Genomic DNA, 14420 nt, shown 5'->3' with positions numbered 1-14420 from the left:
GACTAGTCTAGGCGAAGATCAGTCGTTGTTAAACGGTGCGCTCGGAGCTCAGCGAATTCCATTTATCTCTTTCGCGCGTTACGTTACCTCGCGAATTCGATCTTGATCGGACGAAGAGAAAAAGAGAGAGAGAGAGAGAGAAAAGGGACATTTCGATCGAAGATGTTTATGATGATCCGTATGTCGAATGATACATCCGGTGTTTAATTTCGTAACTCTCGTGATTACTCGACCAGCACACCTACTCTCTCTTTCACTTTCCCTCTCTTTCGGCGTCGATAATAAAATTGAAATAAGTGGAAAACTGAAACAACCGAATTGGATATTCGAGGCAGCGTCGAAAGAATGGCAAGTAGGCCCCAGCGTTCTCGATGCTCGGAATTGAGTTTACGAATCTAGACCGCTCGTATCTCTCGAGTTTATTCGCAAAACGGTTCCGCATTACAGACTCAAGTGGTGAGTACGATTGAAGGGGGGATCCGGCCATTACGAAAAACTCAAGGACCTCGCTCGTACTTAATCGTGTCAATTAAAGTCCTCACGTGCGATAGACGTTCGTATCTCGTCGTTTCGTCGATCACGCAACGACTCGACATGAAGAAGACGAAGGAGAAAAGAAAAAGGAGCGCGGAAAACGACGACCGTTTGACCATCTCGCGGACTTTGCGCGCGCGCGCACCTTCTACTTAGTATGATTTCGAATCACGAATACAAAGCAAAATAGCTCCCGTTACAAACGTGGTCAGTGTATAGTCTCGAGAGCGTCGCGATATCTAGTTTTATATCATGATAAAAGACGGGGGCTGGAACGGTGCGGTTTATCGTGCAGCGCAATTGCGTATTGCGCAGTGGAGTTTTTCGCAATGGCCCTGCTGTATCTGTATCTCCGTTGCATAGGTTTAAGTAGACGAATCTCTTTGACTACTACGCTTCAGCTTCGAAAAGACAGAGACTCCGAAACCAAATTCGTTCGTATCCTTCTGAGAAAAACGTCCGATCACATCTGATTGGATAATCCAATTAAAAAGTAACAAACTTATATATCCGATGAAATGTAATGTCCGACCATTTCATCGTTTCATTCGATCGAGCAAAGTAAGTTTATTCGTTGAAAATTACAACGGATATAGGAAGGACAATTAATTTTCCGATCAGGTTTCATCGGTAACCGCATCGGTAATTTCATCGGATAGAGGTATCCATTGATCAGATAATAAAAATAACAATCGGACACATTATTTAGTCGGTTTATCCGATGGAAATTTTTCTCAGTGCACTCTCGATTCACGCACAATTCCGACGACGATTTCCGGTAGGAGCCGGCTCGAAACGATCGTCGGCCCGCGAAAGCTTCATCCCGGATATCAGTTTCTTCACGAAAAATTGCGTAGACAGAATATAACAAAAGAACTTCAGTCGTCGCTCGACGTTAACACGTCCAGCGCGTTCACCCGTTCGAAAAATCTCTTGCTCGCTGTTAAACTGCTGCAACGGAACGAAAATCCACACGGGGATCACACACTGCTAGCGCGAATGAACAACAACGAACTAATTACTACGACACTACTATACCAGCCTGTATGTAGTATGCTAATCCTAGCGCTGTGTTAAATCAGTGTCTCGCGAATTAGGCCTAAACCTAAGCGCCCGATACTTATGTAAATATAATACGTACATATATCCTTCCTCTTTCCTTCTCGTACACGTTGCCTTCTGTCGCAACAAAAAGCAAAAAAAGAAAAAAAGAATGAAAATCTTTGTCTGGAGAGCAACCGCGCGATTCAACTCCTCGGTTCTCTACGATCTATGAAAGTTACACGAGGTAAAGAAAAAAAAAAAAAAAACGAAGTATAATTTAAAGTCGCCGATGCAAAGCGTTTCGAATCTATTTGTTATACAGAGCGATTGTGCGAAGAGGAGAGTGACGTTCGACGACGTAGTGCCAGTATTTTTCTTTGTGTTCGCACACGATCAGGGGGCGGCGCACCACAAACGTAATCTGTGAGAGCGAGAAAGAGAGCCAATTTGCGAGAAAAGTCGGTAGTTTTGTGAGAAATGGATAATCGGAAAACTGGACAAAAGAGCTTTGGATAATAAATGGGACAAACGAATATGATTTTTCAACGATAGTGTCGTTTATTATGCGCTCGATCGCTATACATCCATTCGCATCACCTGCTCATAGCATGTTCATAGCATGTGCAAACAATGGACAAAGCCCTGTGCACATTCTTCGTAAGTTACTAATTTATCCAACCAACGCGAGCAATGCCGACTCTCGGCCGAACAAGTCACCCGGGACGGCATTTGCGACAAAGGATGATGATTTAAACGAATTAACACTTTTCTCTTATCCTTCTTTTGAACATTAGACTTTTTTTATATCAAAAACGGAAAGTTTATATCTGTATAACGTTTCTCGTTTAAACAACACGACAAAAAAATCGGCCACATGAATATCGTAGCGGGGAATGTGCGATGAATTGACTTATCGCCACTTGAATTTGCATGTACAATGAGTTATTCTAAAAAACAGAGATTTGCTTTTCAAATTTCGCGTTTATGTCGTAATTAACAGGCTGTTATGTTAAACACGGTAAGGCATGTTTACGTTATTACTTAGTACATGTGCCTTCTCCTATCTGGCACAATTATTATTCACATTACCTTGCCTTCGGTACGGCTGACGCGACACGATAAATTATTTGCGTTAACATCGGCTTACACATCACCTTCTTTCTCCTTCTCGAGTACGAAACGAGCGGAGCAAGTTGATACATCCTTTATTTCAAGTAACATCTTTATATTCATATACCCGACACGTGAATTTCACGCGCATAGTGCGGGTAGTTAACGCCGTGATATCACCTTGTCACACAGATTTCACGTAATTCGGTTTCATCCGAGAGAGATCTAACATACGTAGTTCCTGTCACTTCACAATTCGTATCATCACCACGCGAACTTTCGCGCTCGCAAACGAGAGACACGCCGGAGAGCAACGTTTCCGTGGGCCGCCGACGCGACGTATCACCCGTGTAATTCCAAGGATCAGGTCGAAAACACGTGTGCACTCGAAGGAAAAAATAAACGAATACAAACGAAACAACACAGGTTTCTCACTCACTTGAAATGTCACGTAAAATTTTGGGAATCCTCGGCAACCTCGGCACCCTGACCGCCACCATGTTCTCGAAGAACGTTACGCCATTCGGTGCAGACGCATGATATTCGTAACGGCGTCCAACGGTTCGAATACGGACTGAAGTGCGTCGATTATCGTCGACAGACGTTGGTTCTCGTTGTTAACACTAGTCTCACGGCGCATTCTTGCGTCCGGTGCTCGGACGTGTATTCGGAAACGCGCGACGGACGAGCGTGACGCGTACTTCCACGATTACTGCGAGCGACTACGAGGAACTGCCGCGGGTTAGCACGGAGCAGCGAAACGACAGGTGACTAGTGCGGACTGAACGTCGCGCCATGCGCACCGCCGTCGCGGCGTCGGCTGAGCTCGGCCGCACTCGGTTGTCTCCGGCGGCGCTTGGTGGGGTGACCAGTGTATCCGTGACGTCACATAATTAGAGTAAATACAAAGTAGTCTTGATGGGACAGCGGCGTGCGCCGCACCGTGAGTCGCTGGTCCGCGCGCGTCAAACCTATATCGCTCCGATACACGCACACCGCGATCTCGCGAGTAGCTCTCGGTGATATATCTGCGCGCTATGTGCCGTCAGTGTGTGTGTGCTCCAAGGGATCCTAGATGACTGTGGGAATAGTGAGTGACATCCGTGCCGCGAAGAAATGGATAAGATAGAGGTGAGTGTGTGTCGAAGGGAATGCCGGGTAAACGCGAATTTCGTCCCGCCGCCGTAACATAGCGCCACAAAACAAATTTCGCGCTTTAACGCTTTTTCGCCATTTTTTTCCGACGAAATATTCTTTATACTTTTTAATCTCCGCTCCGTGCTTCTGTCCTCCCCCTCCCCTTACTCTCTCTCTCTCTCTCATTCTCGGCTGCTGCTGCCCCCTCCTCTCGTTCCTACCCCCTCCCCCCTCCTACGTAACCGTCAGATTTACCACGACGAATACTCGCTCGACCGTAATGCAGAAGTGACAGCGTGTTGACGAGTGAGGCGGAAGGGATAGAAAATGGTGGGGAGATGATCGTGTAGTTAGACATCTGGCAACGAATACCATTGTATGTATCTCCGATGTGCCGTACTATTAGATAGACTGGTTGCTTGTCTCTCTCTCTCTCTTTCTCTCTTCTTTACTTCGACATCAGTTCATCCGTTCATCTCCGTTTCATTTTCGATCCTCTCTGTCAAGTTTATGGCTCCGTCCTTATCTCGCCCGTCTCCCGCCGACTCTGCCTTTTACTCCCTCCCTCCCTCCCCCCTCTTTCTCTGTCTCTTTCGGTCTCTGTACTTTTTCTCCCTCTCTTTCTCCGACTGTATCTTTCTCCATTTATGCCTTGCGTCTTTCTTCTACCGACTACTCTTCGTATCTCCGTGTCTTTATCTTCTCTCTTTATCACACCGATCCTCCTTCGTGCCACTCTTCTTCTCTTTCTCGCTTACTCTGAGTTAGTGAGGTATTTATAGATGTGCTTTAACCCGATTTAACACAGCTACTTCGACTCGCATTGTCCTAACGATTATTTAATGAGAAATTGCATTGTTTCACGATCCTCATTTCTCCCCTTCGCTACGGAATCAGCTTTCGCTGATTGATATCGCAAGTCGAGCAAACGACTCTCTCTCTCTTTCTCTCTCTCTCTCTCTCTCTCTCTCTCTCTCTCCCCCCCCCTCCTTCCCTCCCTGTCTGTGCGCGTGTATGTTTACGATACAAAAAGGAAGATTAAAAAAAAAAACGAAAAGACGAGGCAGAAGCAGCGGCAGCATTGTCCGTCACACATGTCCGAGAGTCGAATCAATAAACGGTTACGCCGTTATTACAAAGGACAACACTGTTATGTTTTCGTGACCTCGGCGCGAATGCGAATCCAATTTCGGAGCTTTTAAGATCATCTCGCGAATAAAATCGCGGCTACGGCTACGACCACGGTGGCTGCGACGGTGGCGGTGACGGTGGTGAGGGTGAAAAAAAGAGGAATGTTTTCGTAGTGCTCCGTCGAAAAAGGCATGTACAGTCCGCGGAGAAAGTTAGGTCGCACATCGCGGAGGAAAGTGTTATTGTCGTTTTCTTCGGTGACTATCCGCCGAGCGTGAATCCTGTTTATTTACATTGCCGCGCGGAATATTGTCGGAACGTGGATGCGCAGTGATTTGTTTGCGACACTGCGACGAGTCATTGACGATATATTGTATATGTATAAATATTTCGCTCGCTCGCTCGCATACATGACGAAGCTTAGGATTTTCTAACGGACGCAATTTTTTCGACGCGCTCTTCCCGGCGCGTGTGCTACTCTGCTTGAACTCTTCATGCCCACCCCGTCCCCTCCCCCCTGTTGTCCGCTCACAACTCCCAGCCCGTTTCCCACCCACCGCTCACGTTCTACCCGGACGAATTGAAAGTATACGTTTGAGAATTAAATCGATAAACGCAGAGGTTTCTCGCGGAGTCTTACGACGAATAATTATTGTATGTATCGGCACACACATACACACCGGTTAGTTTCTCGATCGTTAGTTTGTTTTGCAAGTGCGGCGAGTTGAATTTGGAAACTGTCGTCGCGTAATCGATACAAAATGAAAGTTGTAGTGCATTAGGAAATTCCACTCGATTCGTTCTTGAAATAATTTCGCTCGACTCGTTTTCCAGATAAATGAGCCTGTCTAACGTGATATACGGAACACGATTTATGTACCGTCATATTAGCGATTTCTGTATTCATCGCTGATATAGATTACTCGTGTCTTCCATTCGCGGGAACAATAGAGCAGAGACGGCCTAAAACCTCTCTCTCTCTCCCTCCCCCCCCCCTCTTTTTCACGAGTTAATTCTACGATGAAATCAAATTCCAAGGTGGAAGACGATCGCCGCCATTCAAGCCGATCGGCCTTGCTTTCGCTCGCTTTTGCGCGATCGGAGTTACAAAACGAATCCGCGCACGGAAATAAAATTCACGCGTCGGGGAACAATGGAGGTGATTTACATCATCTCATCTAATCCTCAGCGAGTTTTCCGTGCCGTAAACAAACTTTCTTTCTTCTTCTTTCCTTCCTTTTTGGTTACGAAATCAAATTCGCGTGCGCGCGCANGGGGGGGGGGGGAGCATTTTATTTGCGCGCTCCGTTTTCCCTTTAATTATTCTCACGTTTATTTCGCGCAGGGATCTCACGAGATGAAATAAAATGTCGCGAAGAAGGTCACGCAGCTGGATTTATAATGTCATGTATTTTCCGACACGAGCGGCAAACGCTCCCGTAAGCGAAACGAAGCGATGAAATAAAAGCGGCGTGCAAAAGAAGTAATAGCGACGATTTGTATCGTCTTTGTTTTTGCGCGCGCGGCAAAAATCGATGCCGCCTGCATAGTTGCGGCGATAAAGATACTAAATTTAGTACGTGCACTTTAAAGCGTACGCGCGACGACGAGTGTGCACGCCGGCGTATTACGTCACGATAAAAATCGGCATTTTCCGGACGATCGGCGAGGAGAAATATTAGAACTTCGCGATCGGTTTTTCTCGGCCTGATCGAAAAATACTCTGAAATTCGCGTGCGTGACGCGGCGATTCTCACCGAAAGCAATAAAGTCGCCGTGCGTTTTCTCGCGGCTTATTTTACGCTCGAGGGTTGCCTAACTAACTACTTTAATCGCGTCGTTGATTTTGATTTTGAAATTGTATCGCGCGCGGGTGATAATATAACATTGGCGCTCGAATATCATGTTTCAGCGCGATGTCGAGCGTAAACGGTGACATTAAAACGCGCGAGGCTTTCAATGCAACTTTAATATTTTTGTTGTGCCAATTCCGCGAGAACACGACCGCGATTACACATTAGAGCGTGGTCGTTTCCTCGAAATATCCTTTCTTCCGATTTCGTTAGTGCCGCTATGTTCGCAGAATTATTATCACATCGTTGCTAGAAACGAAACCGAACCGTTATTTTTATCGAAGGCTACGTCATTTAAATAAAATTCATCATTTAAATAAAAATCAAATTCAAATTATTTAAATAAAACGCAGTGTAACATTTACATTCATCGACGATCGTGAATTATTAGTTTCACCGGTACGGTAAATTTCTACGCTAATAAATTTATCTGTAACAAACTGAAATTACAATGTATAATTAAATGTTATCATATTCAACGGTCGGTGCTTTTGCGCGCGCACACGTGTGTCTATGTATGCAACGGGATAGCCGACGGTGTCTCGTCCGTGTTGGAAAATTGTGAATTCCTGTTTAAATTTGTAATTATAATACACTATAAGACACAAAAGCCTTGCACGCGTGTTCACCTGCCGTACGTGGAGTTATCCTTGTTTTTAATACGAGAGCGTAAGCTACTACTCACAGAGTTCCTCCTTCTATCTCGCGCGCCTCCAAGTATCCTCCTTTTTATATTAATTTATCCGGTAATCGGTACGTGTGCATACGTACCCTGTTACGTGGAGTCGCATATCGGACGTGTTTACACGCCTGTATCTCTGTGTGAAATCATCGGGATCGCGTTCGTGCCACCGCGACATTGTGTGCGCGCGTGCGTGTGCGCCGCTGTGTGCGTGCGAGCGCGCGCGCGCATCGTAAGCCGAACGCATACAGCGCGAATCAAATTCAATCGAGCGAACAGGACAGGTGCCTGCCTCCCCTGTCTGACAATAGCCGTGCGGTTGAAATTGCGGTCAAAAATGCGCCCTACATAACGGGTAGAAGTATTCTTTCTTGTCGTCGGAAAAATATTTGCTTCAAAATGTACTCGTGCGCGCGCGCGCGCAGGCACGTATTAATTCGTCGCGAGAAACTCGTGCTCGTTGCAAAATTGACGCGGTCCCAAGACCGGTCGTTTCGCATTTAACTTTAATTTAAACGGTTTTAAAACTGAATTTTCCGTAATTTTATTATCTCAGCAGTATATACACATATATGTGTGTGTGTGTGTATATATATATATATATAATGAAACTACGACTTTTTGATTGAAATACGAAATAACCGGTGGCGAATAGAATAAAAACAAAATTAATCGCGTTGATGGAAAAAGTTTCGCTGGCGTATTTATTCGAATTTATAACTCGCGCGGACGTGCGTGCATTTATTGATCTTTTTGTGCCACCCATTATCCATCCATAGAATCTGCCTTGCCTGCCCTCTCCTCTTCTCTCTCTCTCTCTTTCTCGCCCGCCCGCCTGGCCGTCCGTCCGTCCGTTCGCTCGCTTGCTACCCGCCGCCTTTCCCCTCGTTTTATCTCTATTCAGCCCTTTTCATCGTAGTTGTACCGCGCGTCAATGTCTGTAAATATTAACGGCGTTAATCTAAATCCTCGACATTGATTTGACCCGACTCGTCGTCTTTTCTCTTCGACCTCTTTTATTTTCCGTCTCTCCGGCTAACGACATTAAACGGAAGTACCCACTGCTACCTTAATGGAATTTACTTTTGAAGCTTCGTATAGCTCGGTGTACTTACGAGCTCCTTGTAAGAGAGAGAGAGAGAGAGAGAGAGCGCGTGAGAATGACAATTCGACACTGGTTAATTAATTAGAGATTAAGAATTGTCAGTTGCGAAATTGCATGTCGTCGCGCGAAACACCTAACTGCAATTTGACGCATCGCGCGTTCGATGTAATTTTAGCAGTTGTGTAAACGTGGAACTTTTCGTGAGTCGTGTATTCTTCATCAAATTGTTGCTTCGACCGCGGCGTCAAGGTTATCCCCCCGTGTCCCCTTGTCTCTCCTCTCTCTCCCTCTCTCCACCACCGATCTAAACTGTTTAATCGGTGTAAAGCTCAGATTTCTCCTTCTAGACTCGTCCGCGTTCACGCTAGGTTTTCGTCATCGAAATAAAGAGAGGCGATAAGAATCTTTTGTTTCGTCAGTGATAAAGCAAGGCGAAGTGAGCCGAGGGCGCAGTGATTCATCGATAAACTTCATCCTTAAAACATTCGTAATATCATGAATTCCTGTATGTATGTAAGTTACAATATAGCACACATTAACTCTATACGGAATGTATTTTCGCTTTATAATCCCGTCCACATACTTTGGCGAAACTCGTTGAAAAGTTAAAATTCACTCGTCGCGTCAATTTGTGCGTGCTCGGAGAATGGTGTCATTGAAATCAATATAATAACGTTAATGAGTACGTGCGATTAGATATCGCGCTATGTGATATTGCACATAGCGAGGGAAAACTTGTCGGACGCATGTCATAGTTAGCCATCCGTGTTCGGAAATTCTACCGCGGACTGTACATCATGCTAAAATTCTAATCGGTAAAATTAGTCGGGAGGGGATACAGTCAAGCCAGAAAGTCCGGCTGACCGCGATTCTAAGTAAGAAAGTTATGAAATCAATTCAACGTTCAAGGCTTGACTCATACCGTGCCTTTTTGTGTATAAATGAGGATTTAATAAATTACGTTTATCAGGTAGTGGTCATTAAATGCCCGCTATAAACGGAAATGTGAGACCTCGCAGAATGTCGATTGCGAAAAATCACCGATATCGATCGAACACGCATCGGTTTAAAGATCAAAAATGATCTCTCGGAAAAGATCTGATCGCTAACGCGCATTAATGTGGAATCAATTACAGATATCAGAGACATTATACGCACCCGTGACTCGCCAATATTGATTGTTATTCGAATGCTGATATGTTAATCGCCGCTGTTGGAATATTTCTAAATTAATATTCTTTAATAAGCGCGCGTTATATCACGCCTGTATCGTGCACTTTTTTTCTCATGCTATCGATCGAGCCTGAACGTTGAAATGTGTCGCCGTTCATTTAGTTTCCGCGGATGTAGCGCGCAAGGCCAACATTTGCGGGTGCAGTTATCGTGATTATGGTCGCAAACATAACAGTGGCGCTGCGAATTTTACTGGCGATATAATTACAGCGCCAAATGAATAATCGCGGACGGACATGTGAACATCGGTCATTTGCTAACGGCCGGACTTAATCTAGATTCGGTCGCGTCGCCGTAAAAATGTTGTCATCACAAAGATAAAGGTACCCGAATGCTTTTCCACTTCGAGCCATTAGTCACGTTAACTCGCCGTGATCCCGTCCTGGCAATTACACGAACGCGTCATAGCTATTTAAAGTCCGCCGCGCTGTTATTAGAGAATTATTATTTTCATTATTTATCGTCTTATATCCGGCTCTATCATCGGCACCACAATAATACCTACGTCGGGCGAATTGTAATGCGGTATCGGTTTGAGTGATATTTCGTCATTAATACCGCGTTCCAAGATCTCTCCTTTGTTTTTGTTCGCGTTTTAACGAAACAATTAAGAGATAATTCCTGCCGCGGTCGATACTCGCTCGCGCTGAGTCGCCGAGAGCGTAGGTTAGCGAATGTTATCTTCCATTTCTGCCCTGCATTGATATTCCACGGTTATAATCGTAATATAATTCCTTTTACATTTCTCGTTAAATCTTTTTACGTTCTGCTCCGTATTACTTCTACCCATTCTACCTTCTTTTTCCGATTCGTTTGCCGCGCGCTTGCATTAGCGCGCTTGTACGTTTCATAAGAGACCTTACTTCAAAAAGCGTAATATTCATTTTATTGCGTCGTAAAATCCATACGTTTTACCTACATTTATTAAATTTTACTCTGCACTTAATACTGGAATTTTAACATATTTCATACGTTTGAATTAATCTATTACGATTTATCGTCAGTGAAAATATAATCGTACGATTAACGATGTTTTCTCGAACTCTCCGTGATTAAATGGCGGAATATTTTTTTCGTTCAAAATATATCGTATTTATTTAGATCTCCATTTATCGCGGTTTATATCACGTTTCAACTGTACAGCACGCGCGGTACACAATCGTTCTTTATTACGAACGAATGCCCGACTCCCGCGATATTTTTAATTCGCGCTATTCTTTATCGATCGATAACAAATTACAGTTGACCTGCGTGTACGTGCGCTTACTTGTGGAACGGACTGTACGATATGTGCGAGCGGGTATACGTCCTCGCGATTACATTGCTCGTTTCAGTCGGCCGAGAGACGAAAAAGTTGGAAAACGAAAATCGCGATGACGACGTAAAAAGGAACGCGAGCGTATGTCGAGTTGATTCTTCTTTATCTACGTGAAATATAACCGCACGTCCGTTATCTCTGTGAAAGTTCTCGACTGCATTATCGAATCGTCGATAAATAATGTTATAAGATCCTGAGTCCAGCGTAGTTACATACACGCTTATATCGCGTTAAGCAATTTAAATGTTTATCGAGCGACCTATTATAGCGCTCTAATATAACTCGTATGGCTATAAATAAATGGTGAATTATATTGTACACATACAATATAGAGTCGCGTTGCACACACACAATACGGTTAAAATAATTGATTATCTGTCCGTGACAGACAGGTTCGCTTTTTCAAGTGTTATTACTGCGAAAAAACAATTTAGTTAGATAAGGTATACAAAATATAATTATAAATATATATTATNTATATATATATATATATATATTTATTTATTTATTTATTTATTTATTTAATAACATATATATAATATTTTTAAATAAAGTAATATACATATATTTAACATTTTCTATTCGCCGCTTTATTTTATTAAATGAATAACACAGGCGGTATACATATTTTCGTCGTTGTATCCATAAAACATTTACACCACTATCGATCGTAAGAGCATCAAATATTTTGTTTTCTTCCCCGCGTACATGGCTGTACACGCGCGCCCGATTCCCGGGGCCAATCGATGACCCGCTATTCAGTGAATTGGCGAAATCGTAAATCACACTGCATCGCGGAAAAGAGACCGGGCTGTGGACGATTCCGGCAATTAGACGTCCGTTAGTTGGTGTTTCTAACGGCGACAAATCGCGGCTTGTTCCCTTATTCTTTCTTCCTCGCCGGTATCGCACGTCGGACGCATACAGTTGAATTAATGTTTATTCAGCCTTGACACGCGCGCGCGCTCGCGCATACGCTCTTATCGAGCTGCTCTCTCTCTCCCTCTCTCTCTTTCTCTTTCGTTTTCTCCCTCTCCCTCTCTCTCTCTATCTTTCTCCATCTGGCTTTCTCGTTTCGTCGTATCGTCACTCACTCTAAAACGGCCTTAATGAGTCTCGGCAACATTCTCTCCTCGCGCTTTCTCACGAAATTCAACGACGAATTTTCGGGACGTACATACATACGTATATATATATATATATATATATAGTGGATACTTCACTCGACGGGCTGTATGATTATGCGTTTTAGGACAACGACATAATGAAATGTCCGTAAGAGGTCTAGCGCGCGCGCGCACGGAGTAAAGGCGGAACCTGCAACAAAACGGATATAACTGAAGCTCACTACTAATGATTAATATTAATGCAACATTAAAACAACAATTGCAATTATAATATTAATATTGGCATATTAATTATTAACAATAGCATAGATTTGCGTGTTATTGTTATTATTATATCATTATATGCCGATATTATATGAGCTTATATTCGCGATTGCAAGTGTAATGTAATTAAAATTGATACCGTTAATATTTTTGTGTTCGTTATCTGAGTATTAGCGATAACTTCGCTTCTCGTACTTTGTATCTTGTTTACCCACTTGTTACAACGCGTCTCAGCGTTCGTGGACTTCGCAAAAAGTCCTTATAATTTACATTTAAGAAACTGCAAGGAAGGATGAGAAGAAGCGATGGGGAGAGGAGGGTTAAGGAAGGTGGAAGTAAGGAGGAGAAACGCATCCGATCGGGCGCTGTTGCGGAACTTTTTCTACCGCTATCTGTCGCGTGTTAAGGCGCGAAGAGATGCGCTTGCGTAACGCCTCTAAATGTAAAATCAAGCGCTTCGCACCGAGGTACTAAACGAAACTTGTGTACAGCTCCGTGTAATTCCCTCATGTTCTGTAATCAATCGATACTCCCTTTCGCGCGCACACGTCGAGTATCCAGGAGAGAAATCGACGAAACCGTGAGAAGTTCGGAAACGGCGTTGTTGCGTCATTGTCCGAGCAGGAGATTCCGGTATTTCGTTTTAAACACGATATACGCGAACGGGGAGCGCGCGCGCAGTAGATTATAATAATCTTCCCGGTGATTTACGTTTATACAGGATGTACTTGACAATAGCGGATACTATTGCGCGTAATGCCTATTGCGTAAATTCGAAATCGTTCTCGGCGGTAAACGTATGCGACGCGGGATCTTCTCCAATTAATTCCCCACGAAATATCGTGTTCCATGTTGAAACTTCAATTCGACACCGAACTTCGCTCATACGTCCAACATTTTGGAGATAAGAGACGAGCGCGCGAGGGAGAGAGTGACAAATTTACATTCCCGTTTTGAAAAAGTCACTGTTCGAGGAACGCCCTTTCTTCCGACACGCTTTCTCGGAACAAGTAGAAGGGAAAAAAACACCGATAATGTCGGTATAACGTCGCCTGAATCTCCGAGATCGCTGCGGGGACACATTCGAGGACTTATTCTGGACACACGTTTGGCGTAAAGATATGCGACTATCCGACTACAAGTTCCGTTTTTCTCGTCGAAAGTCACGTTCGTATAACGTTGCTACACCTTGAGAATCAGACAGGCGTATTTAACGTTTGATGCGCACCCTTATTCTGCAACTTTTAACGTTCTCGCGTTACAGACATGCGTTAGAAATCTTTGCGCGGATGAAGCGTATCACAGAATAGCTGTGCAACGATACTGAAACGATAGCGAAATTTTCGCTACAAGTTACAGAATAAAGGGACAGAACACGGAGTTGTCCCGTCGACCTCGCGCACGCCTTCGTCATCGAGTCTCTTTATTTCCGGAGCGTAACGCGAAGAAAGCAGCACAGCACTGCGCTGTGCATATCTAACAGCCGAATATAATTCAACGGAACGTTGAAACGTCACACCATCGTCATCGTCATCGCACCTTCGTCGGTCAGACCTCCACCCTGCCTTCCGCTTCCCTCTATTCTTCCCGTTCGCATCCTCTTCTTCGTCGGCGGCTTCCGACGCAGGTAGTCGCGGCGAAACGAGGTGTCCGTACACCCAAGCAAAAAGTAATTGGCAGTAAATTTCCCCAGCTCGAGCCGGGCATCTCGTTGACGCCACCGTGATCCATGAATCCTGCGTCGACGCGATTCAACTCACCGCAGAGAGAGAGAGAGAGAGAGAGAGATCCTTGGCTCAAAGGGAGGGCTGGAGGTGTGTGGTGGAGTTTATACACACACGTGCGCGCTTATACGGTCGCGTGTACGAGCGCACGTGTGTAA

At 44.5% G+C, this 14420-nt stretch overlaps 2 protein-coding genes across 4 annotated transcripts in view; one reads left to right on the top strand and one right to left on the bottom strand.

Moving 5' to 3' along the window:
* Positions 1-14420, bottom strand: part of LOC106747460 (transmembrane protein 230) — a 76751-nt gene that overhangs the window by 24097 nt on the left and 38234 nt on the right. The window contains exon 1 of one of the 2 annotated variants that reach the window (XM_014624998.1): positions 3128-3445. The exons of the other annotated variant lie outside the window; for it this stretch is intronic. Within the exon in view, the coding sequence (XP_014480484.1) occupies positions 3128-3188 (61 nt within the window). The 5' untranslated portion in view covers positions 3189-3445. Of the gene's footprint in view, positions 1-3127; positions 3446-14420 lie in introns of those variants that run through there. 2 annotated transcript variants of the gene reach the window in all.
* Positions 3615-14420, top strand: part of LOC106747458 (verprolin-like) — a 165224-nt gene continuing 154418 nt past the window's right edge. For both annotated transcript variants that reach the window (XM_014624992.1, XM_014624991.1), the window contains exon 1: positions 3615-3819. In XM_014624992.1, the coding sequence (XP_014480478.1) occupies positions 3805-3819 (15 nt within the window). In that variant the 5' untranslated portion in view covers positions 3615-3804. The remainder of the gene's footprint in view (positions 3820-14420) is intronic.

This window comes from Dinoponera quadriceps, unplaced genomic scaffold (assembly GCF_001313825.1).
Source record: "Dinoponera quadriceps isolate SergipeBrazil2010 unplaced genomic scaffold, ASM131382v1 scaffold1750, whole genome shotgun sequence".
Taxonomy (NCBI): Eukaryota; Metazoa; Arthropoda; class Insecta; order Hymenoptera; family Formicidae; genus Dinoponera; species Dinoponera quadriceps.
The sequence above is the reverse complement of the archived record's forward strand: the minus strand, read 5'-3'. Positions and strand labels throughout refer to the sequence as shown.